This window comes from Babylonia areolata, chromosome 27, assembly GCF_041734735.1.
Source record: "Babylonia areolata isolate BAREFJ2019XMU chromosome 27, ASM4173473v1, whole genome shotgun sequence".
In the NCBI taxonomy this organism is placed as follows: Eukaryota; Metazoa; Mollusca; class Gastropoda; order Neogastropoda; family Buccinidae; genus Babylonia; species Babylonia areolata.
Window position 1 is genome coordinate 6,836,169 of NC_134902.1, and position 18,456 is coordinate 6,854,624.

The window sequence follows — 18,456 nt, forward strand, 5'->3', positions numbered from 1 at the left end:
CAGATGTTGTTGTTTTTTTATTATTAGGCGGTACAGTATTAATGCCACAAAGTTCAATGAGCAACCTAAAAAAATGGAAATTCACTGAGCAACACCCATTCCAGAACAGAAAACAAAAACTTTTTCCCCGATGAAGGATGCAAAGCGTGCAAATCACTGCTCACAATCACACCAAACAGCATAAAGATCGATGCCAATGTAACACAGGTATTCAAAGTTTTTATCTGTGTTCTGGGGACATGGGATTTTAAAGGGTTGATCCTGTGGGAATGTCATAAAGTACAAATCCAACAGGATTTGACAAAGTAAAGATCTGTGCTATTTATCCCCCTTTATCTCAAAATGCCTACAGATGTCACCACTTGAAGACAGCCAATCAAAATCAACACACATAATTATAGGACTGTGAGGAGGGGTAAATCTTGGCATCAAGCACAATGTATACAACAGTCATTTTCTGACCAAAGAGCTACCTTTAGCGTCTCACAATATTCATGTCCTAAACTTTACTGTGACCAGTCAAAATATACAAAAAAATATCAAAGGATCATCTTCAGCTGACTATGCTATGTAAACTGAGAAGACAGTGTTCTCATCTGACTATTAATTCCTCACTTGAGCTGTGTGTTTCTCTGTAGGTGATTGTCAAGATGAAAATTGCATGAATATAAGATGAATATAAACCTGTAGGCAATTTCACTTCATTTTCAACAGGTTCCACTGTTGTGTTCTATCTTTTGACTGTCTCCCCATTGTGTGTGTGTGTGTGTGTGTGTGTGTGAATATGCATTTGTGTATACATGTATATGCACACATTTTGACTCTGATGCACCTTTTTGAAATGAACAAGTGCAAGGTGCAAAGGTAATCATTAATTGACCATTTAATTTTTTCTAGAGCTGAAGGCCATGAATGCTGAAAGAATTTTTTTTTTTCTCATAGAGTTGTAGCCCATGAATGCAGAAAGAAAAAAAAACATGGCATATAAATCCACAGAAAGGACTTAACTGACCACCAGTAGCTCTAAATAGTAAAGATTCAACAAGCATTTTCTCTGGACCTCTTTCCCTTTGTTTCTTTCACCCCTTGAGGAGGCCTCTGACGGAAATTTCCATCCTCTCCCGGTGAGCAAAAAAGGTGCCTAAGAACGGAAATTTCCACCTTCTTCCGGTGTGCAAAAAAAGTGCCTCAGAGTGGAAATTTCTACCTTCTTCCAGTGTGCAAAAAGGTGCCTCAGAACAGAAATTTCCACCCTCTTCCAGAATGCAAAAAGGTGCCTCAGAACAGAAATTTCTACCTTCTTCCAGTGTGCAACAAAGTGCCTCAGAACAGAAATTTCCACCCTCTTCTGGTGTGCAAAAAAGGTGCCTCAGAACGGAATTTTCCACCCTCTTCCGTTGTGCTGAAAAGGTGCCTCAGAATGGAAATTTCCACCCTCTTCTGGTGTGCAAAAAAGGTGCTTCAGCAGAACAGAAATTTCCACCTTCTTCCAGTGTGCAAAAGAGTGCCCCAGAGCGGAAATTTCCACCCTCTTCTGGTGTGCAAAAAAGGTGCCTCAGCAGAACAGAAATTTCCACCTTCTTCCAGTGTGCAAAAGAGTGCCCCAGAGCGGAAATTTCCACCCTCTTCCGGTGTGCAAAAGAGTGCCCCAGAGCGGAAATTTCCACCCTCTTCTGGTGTGCAAAAAAGGTGCCTCAGAACGGAAATTTCCGTCAGCATCACTGTACGAATTTTACTATCACAGAATCATTAAATTCATATCAAATTGTCTAAATTGGATACTGTGTTGATTTTCATCTCAGAAAAATCTAGGTTATATATACTTTCTTTCAGTCGTCTGCATGCTACATTATATATATATATATATTATCATAATCTTCTGTGACCAAACCATCCTTTGGCAAATAGTTGGCACTGAGCATAAAACAGGCTTGGCGCTGAATGGGTTAATCCTTTCACAGAATTCCTGGTCTGGAATGCAGTGTTTGCAAGTGCCAGCTTATTTCACAGTCACTCTCTTTAAATAGTTGTGACTTTCTAGAGTTACCCCTTGCAGCATTTTATGTAAATGAATAAACATGATTCTAGTTTTGAAAACAGTAACTGTTTTATTCTTCCTATCAGAGTAAAGGGCTATCCGCCTTACTGTCAGATACAATAAGCTGGCTGAATAAATGCAACACTGGTACTGAGCAATCCATAAACCTTTCTGCAATGTTGGTGCCAAAAGGGTTAAGCGTAATCTTTATTAAGTCTTTTTGTTTATGACAGGATGACTGTTTACCCACAACCCCTTTCTCTAACATACACTGTTGCAGCCCTAATTTGGGGGGACAGACTAAGCACTGGTATATTGTACAATGAACAATCAGCATGAAAACCAAACTCTGCATCTTCAACTCCAATGTGAAGTCAATTCTGCTCTACGGATGCGAGACATGGCGGACAACCAGACGATGCAGCAGAAGATTCAGACATTCTTCAACACCTGTCTGAGGCATATCTACAAAATCCGATGGCAGGAGAAGATCCGAAACAAAGATCTGTTGGAGTGAGCGGGACAGGAACCAGTGGCCAAGCAGATACTGCGGAGGAAGTGGGGCTGGATCGGACACACCCTCAGGAAACCAGCATCCAGCATCACACGCCAAGCCCTGACCTGGAACCCGCAGGGAAAGAGGAAGAGAGGCTGGCCTCGCAACAGCTGGAGGCAAGATACCGAGGCAGAGCTGAAGCAGCAAGGGACCAACTGGACTGGAATGGCCAGAGCAGCCCAGAACAGAGTGTGATGGCGACGGGTCGGCGATGGCCTATGCTCCACCAGGAGCGATTGGCATAATGATGATGAATGATATTGTCCATATACATGTACAATCTTCAGCAAGTACAAACACAGTCAATACTGAGCTATAACAGAATTGAGCAAAATGCGTGACATGATTTCCCCCAACAAGATTGCTTAGGAGATTTGACCTGATGCTGATAATCATGGAATGGCTCAAGGAAAAAGAAAAAAGCACCTTTTCATTCAAAAATATTCTTAACACTGATTCACAACTAAAAAGCCTTTCCAATGACTTGTGATCTGTGACTAGAGAGGCACATGCAATGGAGTTAGTTGGGGAAAAAATCCATGAACCCAAGAAAAACCATGTGACAGTAATCTACCAGAAAAAAAGCTACAGCTAATATGATATCCAATCAGCAACTGCCTTCTATCAATGCAACAGTTTTTTCTCCAATCATTAAATCCCTACCATGTGCAACAGTTTTTTTTCTCCAATCATTAAATCCCTACCATGACTGCATTCAACTATGTCTTGGTGTGATGAAAGATCATGGACACGCAAATGCAACGATAAGAAATGTGACAATGAGCCACACTACACTCTGCTCAAAAGAGTCAGGTGGTTTGAAAGTTGCCCCAGGAATCTCACCTACGTTCTGAATACGCCCAGGTATTTCCGGCATTTTAAGCATACGCTACTCATACACCAAGCAAAATTATTAGTTAATATACTCTTTGCCAAACAGGAGCACTTATGTATTGTCCAAATGCACACCACCATGTGAAATTTGCTTCAACAGTAAACATAATTTCTTGAAAGCATATCAACTAAAAATGCTTTTTAACCAGACAAAAATACTATCCACAGTAATTATGTCAACAAATGGAACCAAACAATGATCGATCAATGCAACATAATTCAATACAGCCAAACAATAATCAATCCCAGCAACAAAAATCAAACACCAATATCGTAAAACTTCAGTGTATAAGCCAACAGAAGCCCTGGTGTCATATGCCTTTCAATAAAGAAAGTTATCACAATATAATTCATATCAAACTATAGTATATTCATATCAAACTATAGTATGTAAAAAAAAAAAACCATACTGAAATGGTGCAGAAACAATAAAAACAAACTCGTGTCTCATGTGCTAATACAATAAAACCAAGGAAATATATCAAATTCATCAACAAAATCTGAAAGAAAGTTTCCAGGAAATGATACCCTCACATGATTACAGGTGAATCTATAACTACTGACATCATATCTGATAAGGGAAAAGCGAATTCCCATGTTGGCAAGAATGCACTTTTCTGAATATTTATTGACAAAACAGCATGTTGACCCAGCTCTGTTGGTATAGCATAGAACGATCACCAATACAGTGATAAACGTCGCGGGCAAAATTCTGTCCAAAATGTACTTTGATAGTACAACAAACACACTTGAAAACAGAAAAAAGGAGAGAGTGTAAAGTACTAATTCTTATATTATGGGTGGTGCTGTTCCATGGTGACACTCTCTCCCTAAGTGAGCAGCCCAAAACTAACAGAGAAATCTTTTGTGACAAAAATAGACATAAAAATACAACACAATGCAACACAACGGTGACAACAATGCTCCCAGATGAACATGTTCATTATCACCAACATTATCTTTTGATGAAGATGGATTCTGTTTCCCTGGTTTGCTAATGATGGTAGTGATCTGCATCAGTACAAAGCCAAAATATTCCCATGTCCTTTAAGGATAACAAGGTCAAAACTTCCACATGATGTTTGGATGGATTCAAATGTTTGGACAGATTTGTAATACATTCAAATACAGTCAGGAACATACAGAAGATGAAACATGCTTGTCATTGTTGAGAGTCTGATTTTTGTCATACTAAAAAGTTTATAGCTGGGATACAGGGGTCACTTAAAGACAAAATGTGTGTCTTAATACTGAAACAAAGTAAAATACAGAAAAAAAATCACCAAAAGGCTAATACAAAAATATGTATAATATGGAAATACTCCCACTCATGGCATGTTAAAGATCCTGTAAGCCATGTCAGCATTCGAAGGATTATGGAAGTGTTAACAATACCCAAGATGGATGAATCTCCCTGAAAACAGAGTATGGCTGCCTAAATGGCAGGGTAGATATGGTGCCACACCTGACAGCCAATTGATAGACAGGAGTGTGTGGAAACTGCAGCCCACAAGCACAGAACATGAAGAAAGGAATGACTGCAGACTACAGGAAATATTTCAAACTTGATTCAAATATTACCTGGACGGAAAGATTTAACTCTTTCACCACCATAGGCAACCTTAGTCGACTAGACAGTGCATCGCCATTGGCGACATTAGTCGATATCCAGGATTTATAGTTAATAGGACCGTTTTTCACGTTGTAACAAAGCTTGACAGCTTCTGCCTGTTTCCCGCCAACAGAATAATGATTAACCCTTGCTCCATGACCCCGTTTGAAGTGAATGAGTCCATTGTGTTGTTTCAACATGAACTGAAGCCAGTGACTGAAAGCTTTGTATCTAAAATATTTGGCGCTGGGGAGTGTTTTTCACACAGAAATGTGGTAGTGAAAGAGTTGACCTTTATATTAATTTAGCTTCCTCTTTCATTTTATGAACTGATGGGCCTGAAATAATCAATTTGCCATCAACTGGACTATAAGCAACATGATTTGATTTGATTTGATTTGACTGAAGTCAGGCATTGCAGGACTGGCTGAAGCTCCGGGATCTATGGAACTGAAATGAAAAAAAAACCCCAAAAACAACAACAAGAAAATGCTAAGTACTGTCATGTAATATGAAAAATGTTTTTCCTAACACTTAAGTCCACAGCTCTCATTTCATCCTCTTACTTATCCCCCTTGATCAAGGGATTTAAAAAAAAAGAAAAAGAAAAAAAGGCCTATAACTTCCATCTTCAAAGCTACAACCAAGCATTATGCATAAAAGCGGTTTTAAAAAAATGCAACAGTAGTATAACATTGTATGCATGATATCATTTAATTTACATAATTGTAATTTATAAATGGCAACCTTCCCCAAATCATGTATGTAACAATTTTCATATCAACATGGAAGATTTCTGCACAATCACGTTCAACTAAAAAAGCAAATACACAAAAAAGTCATCCAAACATTGTCTATGTCAATCAAGATTTAAATGGCACATTTAAATACAGACATTAGATAATACTATTACAGTGTTTAATAGCTACCAATCATCTGTAAGAATCAACACAATCAATGTAATATATATAACATAAAAAAAAAAAAGAAGAAATGATTAAGAATGTGAAAATTCTTTCTATCGGTAAGTACTTTTCTTTGGAAGAAAGTATCCAACAGTGAAACTATCACAAATTTTCCATAAATGGAAAAAAACAACAACATTCAACCATTCTCTGCACAAGATTAAAAACTGAACAGAATCCAACATACCAGAAAACAATGTGTTACAGAATCAAACATACCAGAAAACAATGTGTTACAGAATCAAACACACCAGAAAACAATGTGTTACAGAATCAAACATACCAGAAAACAATGTGTTACAGAATCAAACATACCAGAAAACAATGTGTTACAGAATCCAACATACCAGAAAACAATGTGTTACAGAATCCAACATACCAGAAAACAATGTGTTACAGAATCAAACACACCAGAAAACAATGTGTTACAGAATCCAACACACCAGAAAACAATGTGTTACAGAATCCAACACACCAGAAAACAATGTGTTACAGAATCAAACACACCAGAAAACAATGTGTTACAGAATCAAACATACCAGAAAACAATGTGTTACAGAATCCAACATACCAGAAAACAATGTGTTACAGAATCCAACATACCAGAAAACAATGTGTTACAGAATCAAACACACCAGAAAACAATGTGTTACAGAATCCAACACACCAGAAAACAATGTGTTACAGAATCCAACACACCAGAAAACAATGTGTTACAGAATCCAACACACCAGAAAACAATGTGTTACAGAATCCAACACACCAGAAAACAATGTGTTCAGCACATTTTCAAACAAGAGAGAAAGGAAACTGAAAGAAGAAATCCAGAAAATACGACGATGACAAAGAATTTTCAGTTATTTATGTATGTGTGTAGAAAATCAGTGCAAAGAAAGTGTGTGTGTGTGTGTGTGTGTGTGCACGTGCACATCTGAAAATATGTACGTCTGTAGATATATTGTCTTTAATCACTCCAAAATTTTCTTGTTCACACACACACACACACACACACAGGTCATCACATCACCATAACTTCTGAACTGCTGTAAAATTTCCGTCTGTAAGGCACTGTTCTGCATGTATGGCAGACTTTGATTTGCAAAATGTCTGAACAAAAAATTCCAAGACGCACTTATTCATGAGGTTTTGTCATGACACATACAAATCAAGCTCAGTATAACACAACAAAAGAATCAAGTTCCTCGCTTGTTGAACAGAATGAGTGTGTGTGTGTGTGTGTGTGTGTGTGTGTGTTTATACGTGCAATTTGTAGTACTGTCTTGGTGTATAGATATACATACATGCGTTGTTTTTTCATGTGCAGAGATATGTTATTATGCACTATTGTGTATGTGCTGTTTCATGTACAGTGCTTAGAGCCCATTACATCACGAGTTTTGCACCATATAAGAACTATTATTATTATTATTAGTGGAGGTTACTGCTTCTTAATGTGTGATGTAGCAAGGTCTCTGTTTCGGCCGACTTTTAACCGAGAGATGCCCTGACATAGTTATGTCGTTTTCTGAGGGCGGGCAATGCTGCTCTGTGTTGTATGGACTGACATCCATTTCTTCCATGTGTGTTTGTGTTTGCATGTGTGTGTTCTGGCGTGCTTTGTGTCTGATTTAAAATGTCATTGCAAAGCACCCCAAGAGGTTTCAAAGTGCTATGTAAATGCATTATTATCATTCGTAGTAGTAGGAGGAGGAGGCTTTGTGTCTGAATTAAAATGTTATTGCAAGGCACCCTGAGAGGTTTTCAAGCGCTATGTAAATGCATTATTATTAGTAGTAGTAGTAGGAGGATGAGGAGGAAGAGTAGGCGCAAGAGTAGCTGTATCTAAGCTATTTTTCATCAGAGCGAAACAGTTTTGGAACTACAACCGTATCATAAGACATACTGAACAGGTCACACATCTGTAAGGTGTTGAAAGGTCAAGAGTGAGAGGGGAAAACACCTCATAGACTTAAGGCTTAAGTCCCTGGACACTATACAAAAAAAAAAAAAAATCATTGTATTGCAAAATGCAATAAATCAAATACAGTTGAATAGAAAGAAAATATAGCAATTCTGTGTTGAGCAGATCTTCATAAACAAATTCAATTCACAAATAAAACATTCAAGGAAAAAAGAAAAAGAAGGGAAAGAAGGGAAAGAAAGGCAATAACCAAAGAAAAGAAAAAAAAAGAAAAGAAATGTGCGGTATCATAAACAAAAGAGAGAAAAACTAAATCATCTCAGAAAAATAAATGCGGTCACAAGTATCATAGTGCTCAGTCACAACTCAAAACGACCAGACAGAACTTCGGTGCCGTGGCCAGCGATGTCCTCACGTCACACATCAGCTGGAGTCCATAGAGGATCAGCAAGCCACAGCTCCACTACGGCACATCAAAACTCCTCCCAAAATGGGTAATACTTGTGGTCAACAGCTCTGAAAACACACAAATACAATACAATACCGTACCGTACTGCAGAATACAACACTGTGTGACTGCAAATGTGTGTGTGTGTGTGTGTGAGAGAGACTGCACGTGCGCATAAGCGCACATACGCATGTGTGTGTGCATGAGTGTATGCATGCATGCAAGCCTATGTGCTTGTGCATGTACGTTTGTGAGTACCTGTATGCACATGACTCTGTGCTTGCGGAGAAAAGAGAGTGAGAGAGAGAGAGAATAAAACAAGAAAGCTCACACAAAAAAAAAACCCAAACAGATACTTACATCTGTTCACTGTAGTTTCTGAAATTTTTGTTCAGACTGTACAGCTTCTCCATCTCCTCTGATGTCAATTCGAAATCAAAAACCTGAAAAAAAACCCCAACAAACAACCAAATACAAAAACATGGTAATGTGATGACAAACAAACAATTAGGCATGGAGATGAAATGATTAACAAATAGTAAAGAGTGGTAACTCTCTCCATTCACAAGGTACACAACTTCAAGTCAGTGCTGCTTATGCTACCGATTCAGCTAGCACACAGGTAAATAAAAGGTACATTGGAACAAACCCAGACATTTCCTCAAAAAGGAAGCGCTGGGCCTGTCCTTATACCAATAATTATTTACCTGTGTGCTAGCTGAATCGGTAGCGTAAGCAGCAATAACTTGAAGCTGTGTACCTTGTGAATGGAGAGAGTTACCACTCTTTACTATATGGTAATGTGACAGTCAAAGAAGGAAAAAATAATGCTGTAGAGTCACTGGTGCTTTAGTTTCTTCACACACTTTTACATGTGAACGGTGTTTCAATTTCTCACCAAAATTTTCCAGTTGACAAGTTCTGTCATCTAATATCACTTCACATGGAAAGACATATAGTACAGCTTCAGAGACCCTGGGACCCATGACCAGAAAGCACAAAGACTGGTTTGATGAAAACTGTGATGAAATCAAGCAGCTTCTGGATGAGAAACGCCGTCTGCATCAAGCCCACCTGAGCAACCCAAAGTCCACATCAAAAAAGGATGCATACAATGACATCCGCAGGACTGTTCAGCAAAAGTTACGCCAGATGCAAGATAAGTGGCTGAGTGACAAAGCTGATGAGATCCAGGGATATGCTGACAGGCACGATATGAAGAGGTTCTATGATGCCTTAAAAGAAGTCTACGGCCCCACATCCTCAGGATCATCCCCCCTCCTCAGTGCAGATGGGAATACCTTGATCACCGAGAAGGAGAACATTCTTGAACGATGGGCTGAGCACTTCAACAGTGTCTTAAATCGCCCTTCCTCCATAAATGATGAAGCCATAGACCGTCTCCCACAAGTCCCCACCAACGAAGCACTGGATGATCCGCCAACACTTCTTGAGACCCAGAAAGCAATCCGTCTGCTATCCAGTGGCAAAGCACCTGGCTCAGACTCCATACCAGCAGAGGTCTACAAGGATGGAGGCACTGTGCTGACTGAGAAGCTTCATCAGCTGTACTCACTCATGTGGAAAGAAGAGACGATCCCCCAGGATTTCAAAGATGCATCTATCATTCACTTGTACAAGCGAAAGGGGAACCGGCAAGCCTGTGATAACCATCGGGGCATTTCCTTGCTCTCCATCGCAGGCAAGATACTTGCCAGGATCCTACTTAACCGCCTCACAGCACACCTTGACCAAGGTTATTTGCCTGAGAGCCAATGTGGATTCCGGAAAAAGCGCGGAACCACTGACATGGTGTTTGCTGCAAGGCAGCTGCAAGAGAAATGTCAGGAGCAAAATGCTGATCTGTTCTCCACCTATGTCGACCTCACTAAGGCCTTCGACACCGTGAGTAGAGAGGGACTGTGGAAGATCATGGCCAAGTACGCATGCCCTCGGAAATTTATTTCCTTGGTCAGCCAATTCCATGAAGGCATGCAGGCTCGAGTCCAGGACAATGGTGAAACATCTGCTCCTTTTGCTGTCACAAATGGTGTCAAGCAAGGCTGCGTCCTGGCTCCAACGCTGTTCAGCCTCATGTTCTCTGCAATGCTTACTGATGCCTTCAGAGATGGCGATGTTGGAATCGGCCTAAAGTACCGAACAGATGGCAAGCTGTTTAACCTCAGAAGGCTTCAAGCAAAAACGAAGGTCATGACAGACATCATCAGAGACTTTTTGTTTGCTGATGATTGTGCCCTCAACGCTGGATCTGAAGCTGACATGCAACTCAGCGTCGACAAGTTTGCCACTGCCAGCAGGAACTTCGGCCTTACCATCAGCACGAGGAAAACTGAAGTTCTCCATCAGCCAGCCCCAGGGAAACCCTACGTTGAGCCCAACATCACAGTCAACGGTCAGAGACTCAGTGCGGTGGAGCGGTTCACATACCTTGGCAGCACACTGTCACGAAATGTGACAATCGACGATGAAGTGAACGTCAGGATTGCAAGAGCAAGCGCAGCTTTTGGTAGACTCAATGCAAATGTCTGGAACAGAAGAGGCATTAGTCTTGAGACCAAGCTAAAGGTCTACAGAGCAGTAGTTCTCCCCACACTACTGTACGCCTGCGAAACTTGGACAGTGTACCAACGACATGCCAAGAAGCTGAACCACTTCCACACAACATGCCTCAGGAAGCTACTGAACATCAAGTGGCAAGACAAGACCCCTGACACAGAGGTGCTCGCAAAAGCCACCCTTCCCAGCATCTTCACCATCCTGATGCAGTCCCAGCTTCGCTGGGCTGGACACGTGGCGCGCATGCCAGACCATCGGCTGCCCAAAAGGCTCTTCTATGGCGAGCTGCAACAAGGGAAGAGGTCACACGGAGGTCAGAAGAAGCGCTTCAGAGATACTCTGAAAGTCTCTCTGAAAGCGTTTGATATCAACCCTGACTCCTGGGAGGAATCTGCAGTGGACCGTGACAAATGGCGCGCTGCTGTGCACAAAGGCGCCAGGTTGTGCGAGGCCAACAGGACTGCTGCAGCTGTTGAGAAGAGGCAGGCCAGAAAGTCACGGGCAAACAAGCTCCCTGACAATGATATGCCTGTCTTTGTCTGCCCCAACTGTCAGCGAACATTTCGTGCGCAGATTGGACTATTCAGCCATCTGCGCACTCACAGATAGATTCATGAGCATCCTTCCCCCCACCCCACCACCACCCTCCCCCCATCCCCCATCCCCCATCTGGATGACAACGATGGTCATCATCGATCTCGATGGACACACCATACATGGAAAGACGTTACATTGAAGACAACAACATGTTCTGTCATCTAATATCACTTCAAGTGGAAAGACGTTACACTGAAGACAACAACAAGTTCTGTCATGGAACAGAAGTATCAAGAACCTTACGGGTTGAAAGTCCTTTCACATTATTCAAACAATGACTATAAGAAAAATATAATGAACAACAAATACATTTGTTTCTTTCTTGTCTTGCTCAAATGTCGGGTGCAATAGCCGAATGGTTAAAGCGCTGGACTTTCAATCTGAGGGTCCTGGGTTCGAATCTCGATGCACCTGGTGGGTAAAGGGTGGAGATTTTTCCGATCTCCCAGGTCAACATATGTGCAGACCTGCTAGTGCCTGAACCCCCTTCGTGTGTATGCACACGCAGAAGATCAAATACGCACGTTAAAGATCCTGCAATCCATGTCAGCGTTCGGTGAGTTATGGAAACAAGAATATACCCAGCATGCACACCCCCGAAAACGGAGTATGGCTGCCTACATGGCGGGGTAAATAAAAAAACAAACAAAAAAAACCAAAAACGGTCATACACGTAAAATGTCACATGTCTATCTGAGTGTGTATGTGTGTGCGTCTGAAATCTGAATGACACAGGAAACAAATGATGAGCGCCCAGTGGCAGCCGTCAGTCGGCTCTACCCAGGTAGGCAGCCTGTTGTGCAAATGTCCCCGTGTATGTAAAGCGCTTAGAGCTTGGTCTCTGACCGAGGGTAGGCGCTATATAAGTATCAACATCAATCAATCAATCAATGTCAACTTTGGTGCCTTCTGTTTTCACAGCTGTATTCACTATAAACGCTGTGACACGTGCAAGAGCCGAGTGGTTAAAATGTTGAACTTTCAATCTGAGGGGCCCGGGTTCAAATCCCAGACACAGTGCTTTGTGGGTAAAGGGTGGAGATTTTCCTGACATCCCAAGTCAACAGATGAGCAGACCTGCTGGTATATGCATGCAGAGGATCAAATGTACAGGTTAAAGATCCTGTAATCTACATCAGCATCTATGTCAACATTTGGTGGGTTATGGAAACAAGAACATATCCTGCATGTATTCCCCTGAAAGTGGATTATGGCTGCCTAAATGGCGGGGGTAAAAACGGCCATACACGTACAAGCTCATAAGAGTGAATGTGGGAGCTGCAGCCCATGAATGAAGAAGAAGAAGAAGATAGATTATAAACACTGCAAGGCATATACACGTGATACGAGAGACGTTTCCTCATTCGCTGATCACATGAACAAAACAGGAGAAAGAAACTGTATGCTAACTGCAGTCCTGCTGATATGCTTCAGTTTCAGCTTCAAGGAGGTGTCAAAACATGCCGACTGACCTATAATGCGACACCGCATCTGCTATAAAACAAAAACTCTTTACAAAAAGTGGGAGTGGATGTCTGATCGACACATAGACCCAGAGCGCTGGCCACACCTTGAGAGCCGAAATGAAATTTTCTTCCTAAAATTACGTTTATCTAACATACTTACCATGACCCACTAGTGCAGACTCCGGCAGGGGAGGGGTCTGACATTCCTGTCCTGTGCAAACTACTACCCACCTATGCGGAAAAAACGAAAGTAGCTACGGCTGATAACTTCCTTAAGCAGGTTACCTCCCCTTTGCGTCTGACTAGCGCCCCCTTTTCCAGCAGCCATTTTGACTCCTGTTCCTGTGCTCAGCATACGGCTAAGGTTGTTTTTGTTTTTGTTTTTTTTCTGTCTGTCTATCGATTCTTTGGCGCTCTCGTTTTGTGTCTGATGCTGAAAACATGTTTTTATAAAACTCCATCCAACCTGCTGTCCTTCTTCTTCTTCTTCTGCGTTTGTGGGCTTCAACTCCCACGTTCACTCGTGTATACGCGAGTGGGCTTTTTACGTGTATGACCGTTTTTACCCCACCATGTAGGCAGCCATACTCCGCTTTCGGGGGTGTGCATGCTGGGTATGTTCTTGTTTCCATAACCCACCGAATGCTGACATGGATAACAGGATCTTTAACGTGCGTATTTGATCTTCTGCTTGCATATACACACGAAGGGGGTTCAGGCACAGGCACATATGTTGACCTGGGAGATCGGAAAAATCTTACCAAGAGTTTCCAGCAGTAATGTACCAACCCTTACCAGGAGCTTCCAGCAGTACCAAGACTTACCTTGATGTTTTCTTCAATCCTCACCGGTGTGACGCTCTTGGGGACCACGGTGATGTTCTGCTGAACCAGAAACCTCAGGGCGACCTGAACGATGATCGTGTGTGTTAGGGAACTAAGGCAGTTTGAAATGAATGCTTGCAGTAACATGCGTAAGCCGGTAAAGTCACACATGACCGTTTGCATCATTTGTTCCGTTTGTGACTGTCCAAACACACCTATGCACCCACCCACGCACCCATAGTCATGCCCACATGCACATGCAATGTACATCCACACACACATACACATATATACACACACACACGTATACACACACACTCACACACACACACACACACACACACACACACTGAAACCCACAGTGACCTACACACACACACACACACTGAAACCCACAGTGACCTTCACACACACACACACACTCACACGCACACACACACACACACACACACTGAAACCCACAGCAACCTATATTGAATATGAAACTTTTTATACAAAAAAATCATCAATAATCCACCAACGAAACAACATCTACTTATCAACATCCAGACTGCAAGGCAAATGGTAACAGATACAGTTACCAATTCAAATAAGCAAGTCGAGAAATAACCGACTGAGATAACACGAGAGTGAAAATGAAAAACATTGTCACGAAGAACAAGAGCTTTCAGTCAGATACACAGGTGAAACCGTCAAGAAAACCTTTTTCATATTTCTGTATCAATACTTGAAATCCTAAATTCTCTTACCTGCCCTGGAGTTTTCTTGTATTTGGCAGCCAACTCTGAGATGACTGGCTCTTTCAAGAGACCTAAATTGCCGCTGTGAAACAGATCGAAAAAGAAAACCACACTGGGTACTTGCTGGTTAACCTGTAACTTTCCTTCATTTAAGAGGTCCTTTAATTCCCAATCATTGTGACCAGGAAATATCAGGGCTCTTGAGAAGTTCTTACGTCGGGCGCAATAGCCGAGTGGTTAAAGCGTTGGACTGTCAATCTGAGGGTCCCGGGTTCGAATCACAGTGACGGCGCCTGGTGGGTAAAGGGTGGAGATTATTACGATCTCCCGGGTCAACATATGTGCAGACCTGCTAGTGCGTTCGGTGGGTTATGGAAACAAGAACATACCCAGCATGCACACCCCTGAAAACGGAGTATGGCTGCCTACATGGCAGGGTAAAAACGGTCATACACGTAAAAGCCCACTCATGTGCATACGAGTGAACGCAGAAGAAGAAGAAGATGAGAAGTTCTTTAAAAAAAAAATATATATATATATATATATATATATATATGATGATAGAGTCTCCCATTGGTCCGATGGATGAGTAGGCAGGCAGGCTTATCTGTCAGTGTGTGTCCTCATATGGGAGAAGAGGCCGATTCTGGATGCACAGCACTTCCCACAGGTGTTGCAAGGGAAAACGTCTCCAGAGGTTGAGCCCTGCTTCCTTTACTCACGCTTCTCCTTAATGGCCAGCGTTCTCTTGTTTTCAAACGTCTTTATGCCACTAGAGCACAGCATCCTCCAGCGAGAGCGGTCAAGAGCATCAGTTTCACAGGAAGCGATGTCTATGTCACAGGCTTTGAGGTTTGTCTTCAAGGTGTCCTTGAAGCGGTTGCAGGGTCTTCCAAGTTCACGGTGGCCTTCCTTCAGCTGGCCATACAAAATCATCTTTAGGATCCTGCTGTCTGTCATATATATGTATATATACCTGTATCTGTACACATCTATATATCTATATATCAGAATCAGGACACATTTATTATCTCAGCAGAGAAAGGAAGTGTGGTGAAGTCTGTGATACAAACAGATTACAAGCAAAACGGTAAAACTTTGTTTTAAACATATTCAACAAAATCACACTCAACAGTCATAGCAAAGCAAGTCTGATATCTATAGCTATCTCTCAAGTAGTAAAGAGTGGTAACTCTCTCCATTCACAAGGTACACAACTTCAAGTCAGTGCTACTTACGCTACCAATTTAGCTAGCACACAGATAAATAAAAGGTACACTGGAAAAGACCCAGACACTTCCTCAAAAAGGAAGCGCCTTTGCTGCTGTGTGCTGACTCTACAGCATTATTTTTTCCTTCTTTGACTATCACATTACCATATAGTAAAGAGTGGTAACTCTCTCTATTCACAAGGTACACAACTTCAAGTCAGTGCTGCTTACGCTACCAATTCAGCTAGCACACAGGTAAATAATGATCGGTATGAGGACAGGCTCAGCGCTTCCTTTTTGAGGAAATGTCTGGGTTTGTTCCAATGTACCTTTTATTTACCTGTGTGCTAGCTGAATCGGTAGCGTAAGCAGCACTGACTTGAAGTTGTGTACCTTGTGAATGGAGAGAGTTACCACTCTTTACTATTTGTTAATCATTTCATCTCCATGCCTAATTGTTTGTTAATTTCCTATCTCTCAAGCGTTTTATTTTATGTAGGCGGACACGTTACCTCTAGGCCATCACTCCACCGTCTGTCTGTCTGTCTGTTTCTCTGTCTCCCCCTCTATGTCTCTGTGTCTCTCTCTCTGTTGATCTGTCTCTCTTTCTCTCCCCTACCTGTCTTTCTCCCCTTCTCTGTGTCTCTGTCTCTGTCTCTCTCTGTGTCTCTCTCTCTCTTGGTGTATCTCTGTATAACTCTCTCTGACTATCTGTGTGTGTGTGTGTGTGTGTGTGTGTGTGTGTGTGTGTGTGTGTCTGTCTGTCTGTCTGTGTCTGTCTTGCTCTCTCTTTCTCGGTATCTCTCTCTCATTCTCTCTCTGTTTTGGGTTGTTGTTTTTCTCAAGGCCTGACTAAGTGCGTTGGGCTACGCCGCTGGTCAGGCATCTGCTTGGCAGATGTGGTGTAGCGTATATGGATTTGTCCGAGCGCAGTGACGCCTCCTTGAGCTACTGAAACTGAAACTGAAACTGAAACTGTATTGTTAGCAATGTACACACAACAAAATGCAAACTTCCCGGAAAATGAAATAAAGTTGATTTCACTTTGAGTCGCTCTGTAGCACGTGTATGTTAAAAATAATCCATCTTACTCTCTTGAGGGAACAAGACAGCATAATGGTTAAGACGCTTATCTGCCGAATAAAGCGTCCGTAGAGGGTTTGGGTTCAAATCCTGCTCTCAGCCTTTCTCCCAATGTTTGACAAGAAAATCAAACCGAGCATGGATGAAACGATAAACCGGGGTGCCATGTGCAGCACGGTCTTGGCGCACTGAAAAAGAACCCATGGCAACAAAAGTGTTGTCCTCTGGCAAAACTGTGTGAAAGAAATCCACTCTCATAATTACACAAATATATAAGCATGCACTTGAGGCCTGAAAAGTGCGTTGGGTTACGCTGCTGGTCAGGCATCTGCCAAGCAGATGAGGTGCAGCATATATGGATTTGTCCGAACGTAGTGACAGCTCCTCGAGAAACTGAAACTGAAACTGAAAACAGATCTTACTCTTTACTGGGCGTGCCCAGAGGACCGAAGGCGGTGGGGACGATGTCCTTGCTCTGGCAGAACTCAATCAGCTTCCTGTTGCCAATGTAGCAGTTCACCTCAAACTGTACAACACACACAGCCATCACCTCAAACTGTACAACACACACAGCAATCACCTCAAACTGTACAACACACACAGCAAACACCTCAAACTGTACAACACACACAGCAATCACCTCAAACTGTACAACACACAGAGCAAACACTTCAAACTGTGCAACACACACAGCAAGATCCTCAAACTGTACAACACACACCTCAAACTGTACAACACACACAGCAATCACCTCAAACTGTACAACACACACAGCAAAATCCTTAAACTGTACAACACACACAGCAATCACCTCAAACTGTACAACACACACAGCAATCACTTCAAACTGTACAACACACACACAGCAATCACCTCAAACTGTACAACACACACAGCAATCACCTCAAACTGTACAACACACACAGCAATCACCTCAAACTGTACAACACACACAGCAATCACTTCAATCTGTACAACACACACAGCAAAATCCTCAAACTGTACAACACACACACAGCAATTACCTCAAACTGTACAACACACACAGCAATCACTTCAATCTGTACAACACACACAGCAAAATCCTCAAACTGTACAACACACACACAGCAATTACCTCAAACTGTACAACACACACAGCAATCACTTCAAACTGTACAACACACACACAGCAATCACCTCAAACTGTACAACACACAGAGCAAACACTTCAAACTGTGCAACACACACAGCAAAATCCTCAAACTGTACAACACACACACAGCAATCACCTCAAACTGTACAACACACACAGCAAAATCCTTAAACTGTACAACACACACAGCAATCACCTCAAACTGTACAACACACACAGCAATCACCTCAAACTGTACAACACACACAGCAATCACCTCAAACTGTACAACACACACAGCAATCACCTCAAACTGTACAACACACACAGCAAAATCCTCAAACTGTACAACACACACAGCAAAATCCTCAAACTGTACAACACACACACAGCAATTACCTCAAACTGTA

The 18,456-nt window shown here is 42.0% G+C and overlaps 1 protein-coding gene across 2 annotated transcripts in view; it reads right to left on the minus strand.

The window, feature by feature from the left end:
- Positions 1-18,456, minus strand: part of LOC143301645 (aldo-keto reductase 1B-like) — a 28,585-nt gene continuing 10,129 nt past the window's right edge. For both annotated transcript variants that reach the window (XM_076616074.1, XM_076616076.1), the window contains exons 6-10: positions 17,355-17,458; positions 14,648-14,720; positions 13,899-13,982; positions 8,795-8,877; positions 1-8,502 (exon numbers count right to left, since the gene is read on the minus strand). In XM_076616074.1, coding sequence (XP_076472189.1) covers positions 8,460-8,502; positions 8,795-8,877; positions 13,899-13,982; positions 14,648-14,720; positions 17,355-17,458 — 387 coding nt within the window. In that variant the 3' untranslated portion in view covers positions 1-8,459. The remainder of the gene's footprint in view (positions 8,503-8,794; positions 8,878-13,898; positions 13,983-14,647; positions 14,721-17,354; positions 17,459-18,456) is intronic.